This window comes from Magnolia sinica, chromosome 18 (genome assembly GCF_029962835.1).
Source record: "Magnolia sinica isolate HGM2019 chromosome 18, MsV1, whole genome shotgun sequence".
In the NCBI taxonomy this organism is placed as follows: Eukaryota; Viridiplantae; Streptophyta; class Magnoliopsida; order Magnoliales; family Magnoliaceae; genus Magnolia; species Magnolia sinica.
In genome coordinates this window covers 29,878,531-29,892,909 of record NC_080590.1, presented here as the reverse complement: position 1 = coordinate 29,892,909, position 14,379 = coordinate 29,878,531, and the positions used below count along the sequence as shown (strand labels likewise).

The window sequence follows — 14,379 nt, the reverse complement described above, 5'->3', positions numbered from 1 at the left end:
GGAGTTGTTAGGGAGAGAATGAAAAGAGAAATGAAAGGGAAAAAGAGGGTTTTTGGGAGTTGTAGAAAAGCAATCATCACTCTCCTAGATAAGAGAAAAGTCATCATTGTCCTATGGTGATACAAACAATGTTGCTAGGGTCTAGGCTTTCTAGAAAATCCAAGCCTAGGCATGGCATCATCAGTATATGGGAAAACGTGCAAGGCCATGGTGGGATCCACCAATCACACATCAATGGTCCAAATCGAACGTTGCCCATAACTCATGATGTACACGTCGGATTCACGCACGAGACACGGCGTTGGAACCACAGCGCCGATACAGACAAGATGGCATAGGTTTCAGGTTGATCTGAGTCGGGTCTACGTGACCGAACTTGAGGATGACCACAAATACTATCCGTAGGTCGCGGGTAGTCAAAATTTGACTAGTAGGACCGCGTGACCTAAAGAAGTGGCAAGCTTGCCCTGAGATTCATTGGACCTTTCGAGATTACCGAGCGTGTGGGCACTGTGGCCTATAAGCTTGCCTTACCTTCAGAGTTGTTCGTGATCCACGATGTGTTCCATGTATCTATGTTGAGGAAGTGTGGGTCGGACATCATTCCAATGATTGATTGGCAGCCCATTGAGTTCCATGAGGATGCTTCCTATATCGAGCAGCCGATTCGTATTCTTAATAGGAATGAGCAGATTCTCAGGACCAAGGGCATTCCCCTGGTGAAGGTGCAGTAGAGTCACCATTCGGAGGTTGAGACATCTTGGGAACGCGTAGCAGAGATTAGAAAGCGTTATCCCCATTTATTTGATGCTTGATTGAGTATATGATCGTATGCATTGCCCTCTCTATTGATGATTGTTATATATGATGATGGTGTTTCTGCATTCTCATTGTCCTGGATTTGGTAAATTTCGAGAATAAAATTTCTTTGTTAGTGGGGAGAGCTATAAGACCCTAACCCAAGTGTGCACACTGTTTCTTTAGGTCACGCGGTCCTACCGATCGAATTCCGGAGACCTGCGACCTACAGATAGTGTTTGCGGTCATCCTCAAGTTCGGTCACATAGACCCGACTCGGATCAACCCGAAACCTATGCCATTTTGTACGTATCGGCGTCGCGGTTCCAACATCGCGTCCCGTGCGTGAATCCGACGTGTACATCATGAGTTATGGGCAACATTCAATTTGGATCATTGATGTGTGATTGGTGGACCCCCACCATGGCCTTGCACGTTTTCCCATATAGTGATGATGTCATGCCTAGGCTTGGATTTTCTAAAAAGCCTAGACCTTAACAACATTGTTTGTATCACCATAGGTCAATGATGACTTTTCTCTTATCTAGGAAAGAGAGATGATTGCTTCTCTACAACTCCCAAAAATTCTCTTTTTCCCTCTCATTTCTCTCTTTTCACTCTCCCTAGCAACTCCCCAAACTGTCCCACCTCCCCTCCCTTTCTAGCCCTCTCATCTCCCAAACACCTCCTAATCCACCCTTCTTCAACCAATCTCAACCTTAGATTCATGATCCTTAGAGCTTCTAGATCATGGTGGTGTAACTTTCAAGCTTTATCCATAGATGGGTGTGCTTGTATGTCTAAATTTCATATTTCCTTTCATCATTTCTTGTTCTTCATTCTTCTTCCTTTGATGGAGCTTGTGGGACCCATCAAGTGATGATGGTGGGCCCGAAACTCCATAGATATGGCTTGTAGCCTATCCTACATTGCATGCATGTGCATGCAAGGGACCATTCTCCATGGATCCCTTCATGCTCTTTCCTTCCTTAAATCATGGATCCTTGGGTCATCTAGACCCTTTGATCCTTGGTGGAGATTGGATCTGTCCACCATAGATCCCAAGTTAATAGCCTTTGATCATGTAGATTTTGTATGTATCATGTAATAGTGGATAGTGTTGCTTGTGTGATGAAGGGAAGGGCCTCAATGAGGCGGAGACCCTTCTCTTGTGGCCGTTTTCTTCCTTCTTTCTTGATTATTGTTTCTGATCATGAGTGTGTGGCCCACCTTGTGGACCAACAAAGTCCAAACCATCCATGGAGGGAGGACGCCCATGGCAGTCCATCCCTTGGACGTGTGGCCTCAAATTCCACCTAAATGGGGCACATGCAAAGGAGTTTTGGATGATGAGATGGTTTAGATGTTTGTGGGGCCCACTTGGGTGGACCACACCATGATTTTCTGGGATTAAATCCCCTTTTAAATAATGTTTATAATTTATTTATTTAAGATATATGTTGCTGTCCAGAACTGTCTGGACAGATTTTTGGGCCATCTTGGGGCCTGATTTTTGGGCATTTGATGGGGAGATTGGTACCATGTAATATATGATTCTTGAAGGTGTATATCCCACCTATCTATAAGCATGCAAAATTTCAGCCCCAACTGACCCCATTTAAGCCTCCAAAAGGGTGGGCCAACATGGTGGACTACCAGAAATTTCTACTGTGCAGTCCAGCAACATTGTCCCATAAAACCTTAATTTAAAAATATTTTCTCCGATGGTGGGCCACCTTTCTGGGTCCCACCTTGTTGTATACATGATGAGGGACCTTGGCCCTCAATTTCAAGAATTTTAGAGGGCCTGGACCCACCCCATTGGAGTGCCCAAAATCAGGACAGCAACATGTATATTGCAGAATTTTGTTGCTACCTTTCTGCCTTCTTTGTAATTGTGGAACTTATTGGGCCCAGCCCATTGGGGCTTTTGTGCATGTTTGTGGGGCCCACTTTGTAATATTTCAGAGGACCACTGACGCCATGGTGGTGGGGCCAACTAGCTAGACCAGCCGTCCATGATGGACGTCCACCATGGGCTGGCCGTCCTTGGCCAGGCCCACCATGATGTATTTTTGTCATCCACACTGTCCTTCCCCATTTGGGTGGCCCACGTGGAGGATGGGTCCACCCTGAGTGGACGTCCCATGTGGGGCCCACCTTGGACGTGTGGGGCCAGGCTGTCCATGGCCTTGGGCCGTCCCACCCTTGGGACGCCCATGCTTGGGGGTGCTGCTGGGCCTGCATTCCAACAGCAGGCCCACTTGGTTTTGGGTGACAAATCCCCTCCTCCATCTGGTGGGGCCCCCTATAAGAAGTGCTAGCCCTTTTGGAAATAAATTCCCACTCATTTTGGCAAGTTTTTGGGCCTCAGTAGGCCAGGAAATTAGGTGGACTGAAAGTCCAGCCATGGCCATTTAAATATACACTGTATGGCTGAATTTTTATTGGAATTGGGGGCCCACCACATTGAGGGGTTTTGGGTACTTGTTGCTCACCTGTTCTTTAGAATATTTTGGGCTCAATTGGTGCATGTTTTGGGCCACCATTTATGACCATTATGGGACCCAAACTCATACCAGATTTTGGGACTTTCTAGTAAGCCCAGATTGGGCTAGAATGTCCCACCTTGGCCAACCATGTGTTGGGCTAACCTTCCACCATTTATTGGACTTATGGGCTGAGGAAAAAGGTGAATTTGGGCCATTGAATACCCACTTAAATTGCTAGTTATTGGGCTGATGTAGTGGGGCCCATTTCGCCCAACTTAGACTTATTTTTAGGCCATATTTTTGTGCTCATGGGCTGCCCATTCAATCCAACTAAATGTATGGATTTGATGGCCATTGGAACTTGGCCTTTGGGCCTTGACTCCCTTCCTTTGGCCCATGTTGTCATGTACATGGATTGGATGTGGGCTTTGGGCCTTGTGGTTGTGGATGGATGCCTTGGGGCAATGGTGGTTGAATGTCCCCATTTGGACCCCTCTAGGCCCATTGTATCTAAGTGTGGTTGAATGCCCACCTTAGTCTCTTGCTAGGCCCATCTCTATATTATTTAGGCCAGTAGCTTGTATGCTTAAGTCTCGTGGGCTACCCCAGGTATATGGCCCCCCACTAGAAGTTATATATTCCTTATGAGAATTGGTTAACTAGACCCTTCATGGTTAGGTAGAGAGTTCATCTTCACCTCATTGGCACCCCTATTCATCTTCATGGCCCACTCTCATACGCATCATATGCATGCTTGGTTAAGATATGATTGGCCATGGTTGTGCCATTGTATAGGACATGTTGGTATCTCCCCGAGGGATGGAGTTTACCCTCTTGAGCACGATGGATGCTTGGGATTGATGCATGAATGATTGTGTGATTCATGCATCTGGCATTGCATAGCATGTAGATATTCGCCCTTGCTTCATCAGGGCCGTAGCTTCCACAGATATATCATGGATGGCCATGTGTGGACACCGGAAATGATTCTTGAACATTTGTGGTGCATAGGATATCCCTGAGTGAAAGCCCCTAAACTTCCACTGTATTAAGGGGACGCCTCAACGCCGAGACCGGGTGGAAAACATGAGCGCACGAGTGCCCTTATACCTTGAGGCCGCGTCTCTCACTGCAACGTGGTCGGTTAGGATGAGGTGTGGCCTTATCCGCCTGAGAGAGGGCAACAGCTAGGCTGAGTTTGACCAGCTCGTGAATGGGTCCGCTACCGTCAAGCCTCACTGGTGATTGGCTATCCACAGGCGGGTAGTGAGGTCTCCTACGCTCGTTTGACTATGCGGGTCTTGCAGAGCAGCAGTCATCCTGCAGTGTACTTGACCCCGGTGGATTCCTTATGCTGGAACTGTACTTGATATGTGGATTGGATATGAGGACTGGCATTACTTCACATTGCATTGCATCGGCTATATAAGCCTTCTGTTGCATCACCTCGGTATGGCATCTAGTACTCATGTATTGCATTGCAAAGCCTTGGTACGGCTTACTGCATTCATGGCTTAGCCTCGTTGGGCTAGTAGCATTCATGTTTTCCTCTGCATCCTCATATTTCTTCTGAGCACCATTGTCACACACCTTACACCGCCCTCTAAGCTTTCTATAAGCTTATGCACGATTAATGCATGCAGGTGATCCTAGGTCAGTGCAGTAGCGGTGGAGCATTGAATTGGAGCATGCTGAGGACCATTTGCAGACTTTTCTCTTCCTTTCTTACCTTATGTATTTCCTTTTGAGCCTTGTACCTGTAAAGTTTAAATTCTTAGTGGATTTTGCAGTGTGTTCCTTGTTTATTTTCTGAGATTCACTTGCTATGATCTTGGGTATACTCAATTGGATGGGAATTGTGATATGGAAATCCTCCTTGCAGGATCCCAGGATCGGAACCTGTGCTAGGAGCCGAGAATGGGGTGCTACGGAGGCTGTTGCGGTCGGAACCGGCTATCGGATTCCTTGCGAGTCGTGTCACCAAGTCCAGGGCGTGATACATGGGCTGCTTGAAGATGATGGTGGCACATTTGCACATGTGGCATAGTCGCGTGTGGAGTAATTAAAGATAGATGGCAGCACGTGGCACATGTGGCACAATAGCACTATTGCTTGTGGTACATTTGCAAATGTGGGGTGCTAGATGAGGGTGGCACATGTTGCACACATAGCACATTGGGGGTGGCACATTGACACACTTGACAAAGGGTGGTTGGTAATGTGGGGAATGGATGTTTACATATGTGGGGGCACTTGAAGTTGGTTAGTGACACACATGTTGCTCATGTGAAGAACTAAAAGATGGACAGCAGCAGCCATGTGGCATATGTGGGGCATTTGAAGATGAGGGTAGCACATGTTGCACATGGCATTTTGGGGTTTGTGGCACATTGAAACGTGGATCACTAAAAGATGAGCAATGACACATGTTGTACATGGGGCACAATGGCACGTGTAGTGCTTTAAAATGGTGGGGTGGCACATATGACTACCATGTGGGGCACTTTATAAGAAGAGGGGTCATTTCCCCTCATTTCCTCAATTTCTTAGAAATGGTGTTTCGTATGTCCAGGCAAGGAACTAAAAAATGGGCATTTTTTTAGGAAATGAGAGGAAAATAGAAGCATTCAAGAATATTACAAAAACAAAAAACAGAAACGCCATTTTCATGAAAATGATGCTTCCACAATTTATATTTGAGCGAATCCAAGTAGGCTCTAAAACAATGAGTGGAAGGTGTCCAAAGAAAGGTCAGGTCAACATAATGTACTGATTTCTCACTTGGTGTTTGTTATCGGTTTCATCATTGGTCCTCATCAAGGTGCATTGTTAAAATGCCAGCAGATTCGCAGAGTTCTCATTGAGAATGAATATGTCATTGAAGGGAAATTGATAAAGATCCAGCCATCCATGTATCTTATGTAAGATGAGGCGAGGCTGAGTGGCAATTCATAGATTATCTGCTACTGCAATGGATTTTAAAGAAAAATGGAGGGTCTGTATAAAAAATAATTTACATTCCAGCTACCTTCTATAATAACTTGAAGCAATTTAGCAGTGTTAAAAATGTAGCCAATGTGGAAAATGCATCATTGACAGATTATAAAACAAGCACAATACTCCATTTTTAAATATTGACATTATTGACTATTAGAAAGATAACAAGATAGGCAATACGCACCATTGGTGGGTGTTGAAGTCTCAGCAGGTATTCTAGATGCCAGTGCAAATAATGATGTAAAATATACAGCACAAATAACATTATCTGCAGCTAGTCCTGCTGCCAAAACTGATGAAGAAACACCAAGGGCCTCCGAAATAGCTACATAATTAACAGCTAAAGTCCACAAATCAAGGGAAAAATCATTATTAGTAACGCCGTGCAGCATAGAAAAGAAATATAGCCTGCATAAAATTCTAGACATGACAGAAACATAAGAAAGAAACATTGCATGAACAAACTTCTCAACCTGGAATTAAATAAAAAGAGTGACAGCACGGTCTTCATATACATCAATTTTTTTAAATCATTATTATTAGTTGTATTTTATGCTAATCATGTTTTCCAGTCATGATTAAAGGGCAGGCTAGAGGACCTCGCATGGAATCCTTTTGGTTTGCTGATATTGGTGAGGGTATAGGATCAAGCAACAATCTCAAATAATATAAACATATTTCAACTGATTTATATAGAGTTGAAATTTCTGCATTAGTAACTAGAATACTAAATGCATTTAAGATAAGGTTAGCAATCTTCATCATCATCATCTAAGCTTTATACCAACTAATTGGGATTGGCTACATGAATTCTTTTCATTCATTCCACTCTACCAAGGGCCATATATACCTTTATAGGTCATTAAGTCTTTTCTTACTAACTCCACCCATGTCCTTTTGGGCCTTCCCTTGCCCTTTTTAGAACCTTCAACTTGTACCAAATCACTCCTAACTAGTGCATCTATTGGTTGCACATGACGAAAACTACTAGTCTACTTCCCCTCATCTTATTTCCTATTGTTGCTACTCCTAAATTTCCTCAAATGTGTTTGCTTCTAATTCTATCCTTTTGTCTTGCCACTCATCCATCTTAACATCCTCATTTCAGCCACCTTCATCCTATGAGCATGTTATTCCTCAACTGCCCAATATTCTGACCCATAAAGAATTATTGGTCTCATAGCTATCCTATACAACTTTCCTATCACTTTTAGTGATACACAACAATTACATAAAACTCCAGCGGCACATCTTTGTTTCTTCAATCCTACTTGAATTCTATGGGCAACATCATTCTTAGTCTCTCCACTCTTATGAATTATCAATCCAAGATATCAAAAGTGGTCATTTTGACAAACTTCTTAGTCAACAATCGTTCCCCGTTCCCACTCCTATTGTTACTAAAATTGCACTCCATATACTTTGTTTTAATCCTACTAATTTTAAATCCTTTAGATTCTAAAACACCCTTCCATAAATTCATATTTATCTTTACGCCCCCTCTCGTCTCGTCAAATAAACTATATCAGATGCAAACAACATACACCCATGAGATCTCTTCCTACAAATGCCTCATTAACTCGTCCATAACCAATGCGAAAAGGTAAAGGCTCAATGCTAACCCTTGGTGCAAGCCTACAATAATTGGTAACTCACTTGTATCTCCACTAGTGGTTCTCACAGTTGTTACTGCTCTCTCATAAATATCCTTAATCATGTCAATGTATCCTCTTGACTCCTTTCTTTCCCAACACCCCACCAGATTAACTTTCTACGGACCTTATAATAGGCGTTCTCTAAGTCAATAAAGACCATGTAGAGATCCTTCCTCCTTTCCCTATATTCTATTCATCAATTGTTTAAGTAGGAAAATACGTTTGGTGGTAGACTTCTATGGCATGAAACTAAACTAATTTTCTAATACATTTGTCTCATGCCTTAGTTTTTGTTCCATCACTCTTTCCCAAAGTTTCTTAATATGGCTTATAAGTTCAATCCCATGATAGTTAGTGCAGCTCGGGATGTCCCCTTTATTGTTACAACTAGGTACCATGGTAGCTTTCCTTCATTCATCCAGCTTCTTCGATCTTACGATCCTATTGAACAACTTTGTCAACCAAATAACCCAATATCTCCCAAATACTTCTAAACCACTATTAGCATACCATCTGGTCCAATGGTCTTTCATGTTTTCATCTTTCTCAAAGCTTCTTTCACTTTATATATCATAAAATAAATGATGTAGGACAATTAACCACTTGCTCTAAAAGCTCGAACTGATAGAGCATGAGGAATTAATCCCTTTATCTCATAGCCCAGGCCTCAAATCCATGGGTTAGGTCCTTGGCCGAACCCTCCTCGTGAGCCCCGAATCCATGGGTTTTGCGGGCCACTCACCCCGAGTGTGCCCCGGCATCCCACAGGCCACCCCACTCGAGCCCTGATGTGAAAATGCCCCTGCATTAATAAATCTATATGAGAAAGAAGAAATAGAAATTACATGAACAAGATTTCATAAGAAACATGAACTACTTCTTTCAATATGTTCAAGTTATACCCTCAAGACTTTAGTTTCACTCTTCTTACTCCACTAATACTTCTTTGACTGCGTTGACTGGACTTAGGGCTCTTCTTTTTTTTTTTTTTTTAGAAAGGAGGGTCATGCCCCTATATTTTTGTATTTATGAACAGAGGATGTAAAAAACAGAGATTCAGGTGGCTACACAAAAAGGAAATGGGCCTCACCAATCATATATCCTAAAAAAAAAATCCCTCCATGTTAAGACCATAGTTGAACTTTGGATGGAACTTGACTTTTCACTGGTTGGCGAAAACCTCCATTTTTTGTACTCACAAAATCACCAGATGGCTAAATCAAGGCTTCTCAAAGACAACATGGGGGGAACTAGGGCTGTAAGCTTCCATTTCATCCATGACACTTTGAATTCTATTTACATAATCTTTAGCTTTACTTAATACTTAGTCATTTGTCATTTTTTGTCCACATCCTAGTCGCATCAGTAAGTTTGTACCTTGTAGAATTGTTTCTATTCCGTTACTAAATTAGAAAGAGGACACCAGTTTTTGTTTTTTTTTTTTTTTTGGTGCCATTTTCTCTTTATTCTAAATTCCAAGATGTAAAACAAAGCCTTTTGCAGTGATGGGGTTCAAATAAACAAATTCTCGACATTGTCTCCAATCACTAGAGGCTTATTGAGATGGTTTAGGGAAATATTTTTCCTAAAATTGGAAGCCAAAGATATTCCAGAGTTCAAATGCTGCTAAGATTGGCAACTGGGGGCTTCTACAAAGAGCAGTCTCTCAACCTTCTTACTTTCACTAGTTATGATATGTGAACTAACATGCTTTTTATTAAGGATTCCAAATGCTTTAGAAGTAGAACATTTTTACTTGGTAGTGTCCATTGCTATCATCTTTTCCTTGTTGGAGCTAGTGGAGCTTAGGGTTCAGTTTCAGCTCTTTTAATCGCACACAATCAGATTTTGGTCTTGCCTTTCTATCTCCCTCTTCTCATTTACTTCAGACCATACATCAGCGAAGAGAAACTCCTCTGAGTTTTCAAAGGGAAAACTGTAGAAGATATGAAATATCAGAGCTTGTAAGTAAGCTCTAAGTAGGATGGATTCTACCCAAAACAAATGAATAATCCAAGCGGTGATGCAGTCACTGCAGGAAAGTAATTTTCAATTTGTGAAGTGTAGAGCCACATTAAAGAACTATATAATGTAATTTTTTAAGTTTACAACACTAGTATACCTTCTACATCACACAGAGGCTTTTGATCATTGTTGCATTTTCAATGTCAGTGAAGGATACTGTGTCCATAAGGAGGTTTTATAAATAGCATTGTAATGTCAATTGGATTATTGAATTTTCTTTTTCTTTCTTTCTTTCTTTTTTTCTCCTTCTTTTTAAAAAAAAAAATTCTCCTTCTTTTTAAAAAAAAATAAAAAAATAAAAAATTATTAGATGAAGCTCAAGCTAAAAAGAAACACACTACAAGTACAAGAATGTCATGAAACTACCTCCACCAATATGTCTACCCATGAGAGCAGCTGCAATCTTCCAACTATCTTGACCAAGTGATCGCATAGGGACCAGCAAATATGCTACAACCGTCCCGATTGTCGTAGCAACTGTTACAAAAAAGAACAAATAAGTATAGTAGGGACTTGAACAAGGGAGAAAAAAATTAAACAAAACCAAGAACATGTGTGGGTAATGAAATTGAGAGTATATGCAGAGAGAGAGAGAGAGAGAGAGAGAGAGAGAGAGAGATCCTCTTTCACCTTTTGAGATTTTGAGAAGCCAACTAGAGCTTTGTTTCTTTTTGGAATTTTCCAAGTCTTGAAAAACATTTCTATATCCACCGGTGTTGTAAACTTGTAATGTGATTCACCCTATACCCAAAACTTTCCACACTCACATTCCTTTTTTCTTGAAACCATATCAAAATAACAATAACCCCACAACTTCCTAGTCGCCACCATATCAGTCATGGACAGATTTCATCACTACCTGCACATGTATCACAGTTCAAAATGGGCTTCTAAAATATGCAGATTTCTCCAAGATTGATCTTAGCATACATAGTATCATGATCCAACTTCTATGCACCATTCCTATACCCTAGTTGATCACCTACTTGTAGGCTATCATTAACTCAATAAGGAACCCACCTTACACACCCTGATCCATAGCTCAAGTGGTAGACTGAGTGAAAGATACCTCGTTTCAACACTGAAGTCTTGGTATCAATCCCTAGTGGGGGTGGCTAACAGTGAAGTGTCAACTGACAGTGGGGTGCTAACCAAAAAAAAAAAAAAAAGGAACCCACCTTACAGTTACTTAAAAAAGGAAATTTTCATATTAAAATGTAAACCCTCCTAAATGTCAATCCTACTTGATAGCTTCTAATCCTCACCAATAACTCTTTAAAAATGCCCAAACTACCATGAATTCCTCAATAACTTTTATTCTGAAGTTTTAAGCTTCAAACAAAGAAATCTCACAAAATTGTAGAAATAGGATATCAGGGGAAGTCCTCCAAGATGAGCTACAGATAATCCAAAATGGATAATCACATGCAGAGTTTTCTTTCAAAAGTCGTTGGGTAGATGTATACATCGAATGTCAATACTTTTTTTTGAGCCTTTGTCTGTCTTTTGTGCTTCCATGATCTTAATCATCTTCATTTCCAACCCTTCAATAAGGGTCAGCAAGCCTTAACAAAGTTCCATTGGGATAGTTCAAAGTGTTTCAGGCAAGGTAATTTCTCCGATGGGTTATCCTGGATCACAAGGCTGATCGGGAGGTTACTTCATGAACAAAAGGCTCCTAAGGGGATTGTAGTCTATGTTAACTAAGTGTGCGGATATCTAGTACAGTTAGGATAGCGTTCAGCAGATCATCAAAATCAAATTGTCAGGATATATGTAACTATCTCCTCGTTTTGTTCCTGTAATTTTTTGGGCCTCTGCCCTTTCAGAAATAAATTTGATCACTGTTTCAAACAAAAAATAGATATATGTAATTATTCATGTATAATCATTTTGAAATAATTTTATTTGCAACAAAAACAATAAATATTGCTTTTCTTCGCAGTCAAAATAAAATGCTTTTCTCATAAAAGGTAGATGGGTTTTCTTCCTTTTATTTTCATAGCATTGGTACTAAATGCCTTTTTTATTTATTTTTAAGATGATCATCAACTTCATCTAAGCCTTAGCCCAACTAATTGGGGTCAGCCTTTTTATTTCTAAGACATTAGCAACAAATAACACAAATGGAGGAAAGTAATGAAGGTAAAAAAAACCTTAAAAACTAAAATAACTAGATGATTAAATACAGTTTATGTTAGTGTTTTTCAAAATAAATAAATAAACAAACAAATAAATGGACCACTTATTAGATTAAAACTCAATGCCAATTTTGTAGATATTAAAACAATGATGGGTTTTGTTATAAACATAAGAAAAGGGAAGTTTTGAAAAGATGTGAAAGGGTGTGGTTTTGTTTTCATGAAATTTTGCATCTCTCTCCTTTATTGTCTTTTAAAATAGTCCCACATCACAAATATGTGGGTAAGCTTCATAAACGGTTGATTTTCTAGAACAGTATTCTCATATGCAAGCCTTAGTGTGCTGCTCATGGGTGCTTTGCAACCCTGGCCGCAGGCGCATGGGCGCCTGAGGCATTGTGGTGTGCGCATGCGGAAGGGCACTTGAAGCACACTATGCACTTGCTTGATCAGACTGTTGGATCATTACCAGGGTATATTGGGTGTGATCAAATGGGTTGGATCTAGAGATCATTGTAATTTGAATTGGAGCAGTGGCAGATATCTAAATATAGAGAACCCATCAAAAGGCATCTGAAGGGGCGTGTATCTATTCAGAGTGACTGAATATATATGCTCCAAAGATTCTAAGCCTCTCCTCGCTCCCAAATCTGTTCTGTTTTCTTATACCAAGCCTCAGTTTTCTGCTATTCTGTATTTCTCTCCTCTATAACTAAACTTACTATTTTCTCTTAGTCATGGGCATATTTGAGGTTGTTGTGTCTGGTGGGCACCCACTTTGATTTTGCAAGTCTAAGGATACAATTCTCAGATCGAGAGGTTGGGCTTGTTGTATCCTGGAGGCAGGTTTGTTTTTAATCCTCTTGCAAACTGATATAACAGTCAGTATGGGGCAAACATTGACTTAAAGATGGCGACATTGCAACACTCCTCAATCCTATCTTTTAACCTTTTTTTATCGTTTCCTTCTGCTCAACTCCAATTATAGAAGAAACATCCAAGAAAAGACCTTATCCTCTTACATTCTACTTATGGTTTTAGTACCGACAAAACGATTACCCACGACGAACCTGGTTCATGTGCAAACAAACCATATTTATGACATTCAAGGCGGGCAAAATGAAGATCACCTAATATGAAAATCAGATCAGTCCACCCAACAAGTAAGGTTTAGATCAGACCTGAAAACAGTCTAAAATCAATGTAATGTGTGGCCAAGCTGACGAGTGTACCAACCTAACATCTGCACAAGGCAATCTTCATGGTGGGGCCATGCCAGCATATACAATTTTGGCAGGTTTCCAAAGTAAAAAAGCACTATCAAAAGCCCTACTGTTTGCTAATAAGATTTACCGGATCCAAGCAAGAAGGCCAAGAGCAGCGTCCCGGTGGATTGCAGGATGCGACGCAGATCTGCTCTGAAGAGCAGTAAAGGAACAGCAACGGGCAGCAGATACTCCAAGACAACGGAATACGCCAGGGCCTGGCTAGCAATGATGCCGAGATTGCTTGCGGCGAGCGCCACCAGAATACTGACCAGAGCGCCACTCAGCGTGCTCCCGACCTTCGTCTTCTCCGACCTTCCGATCCCAATTGAAAACAGACATCTTTGAATCAAAATCTCAAAATAAAATAAGGAAACGAGAAATGAATGGAGGCAGGATGGATGGATGGGAAGTAGTACCAGAGGCCGAATGCGCCGGCTGTGAAGAGTGCTGTCCATGTTCCCCATTGATCGTGAGGAGAGATGAGCGGTGGGGATGAGATGTTGAAGTGGAGGGCTGTCGTTTTCAGCCGTCGGTCGTGGGGTTTTGTAGGAGTGTTGATGAAGGAATGGGATTTGTTGGGGAGTGAAGGCTGTGAAGTGGAAAGGGCGGTTGCTGAGATGGTTGGAAGATAATGGCGGGAAAGGAGATGCGATCGTATGGATGGTGGGGTTGTGGAGAGAGAGCGAGTGGTGCAGGGAAAGATCAGCGGCCGTGATAACGCCATCGGAGACGGAGAGAGAGAGAGAGAGAGAGAGAGAGAGAGAGAGAGTATTCTCAGTGGAAGTAGAAGAAGCGGAAGTACACCAGAGAGTTTTTTCTCAGTGGAAGTGGAAGTGGAAGTACACGTCCTCGTCAGCACTCAGCAGACGGGAGACGCGAGTTGTGTGTAACCCCTCGTACACGAAGCCCGTGTGACCCAAATCTCTGTGGAACCCACAGATATGTCTTTGTAAAATCCACTCCGTCCCTCAATTTATAAAGATTATTTTAGAGTGTGACCCGA

The 14,379-nt window shown here is 41.6% G+C and overlaps 1 protein-coding gene across 1 annotated transcript in view; it reads right to left on the bottom strand.

Annotated features, from left to right (window-relative positions):
* LOC131233486 (uncharacterized) overlaps window positions 1-14,123 on the bottom strand; it is a 30,777-nt gene extending 16,654 nt beyond the window's left edge. Inside the window, exons 1-4 of the mRNA XM_058230206.1 lie at window positions 13,793-14,123; window positions 13,462-13,688; window positions 10,334-10,444; window positions 6,472-6,627 (exon numbers count right to left, since the gene is read on the bottom strand). Of these exons, the coding sequence (XP_058086189.1) occupies window positions 6,472-6,627; window positions 10,334-10,444; window positions 13,462-13,688; window positions 13,793-14,100 (802 nt within the window). The 5' untranslated portion in view covers window positions 14,101-14,123. The remainder of the gene's footprint in view (window positions 1-6,471; window positions 6,628-10,333; window positions 10,445-13,461; window positions 13,689-13,792) is intronic.
* Between the last annotated feature and the right edge of the window lie 256 nt (window positions 14,124-14,379).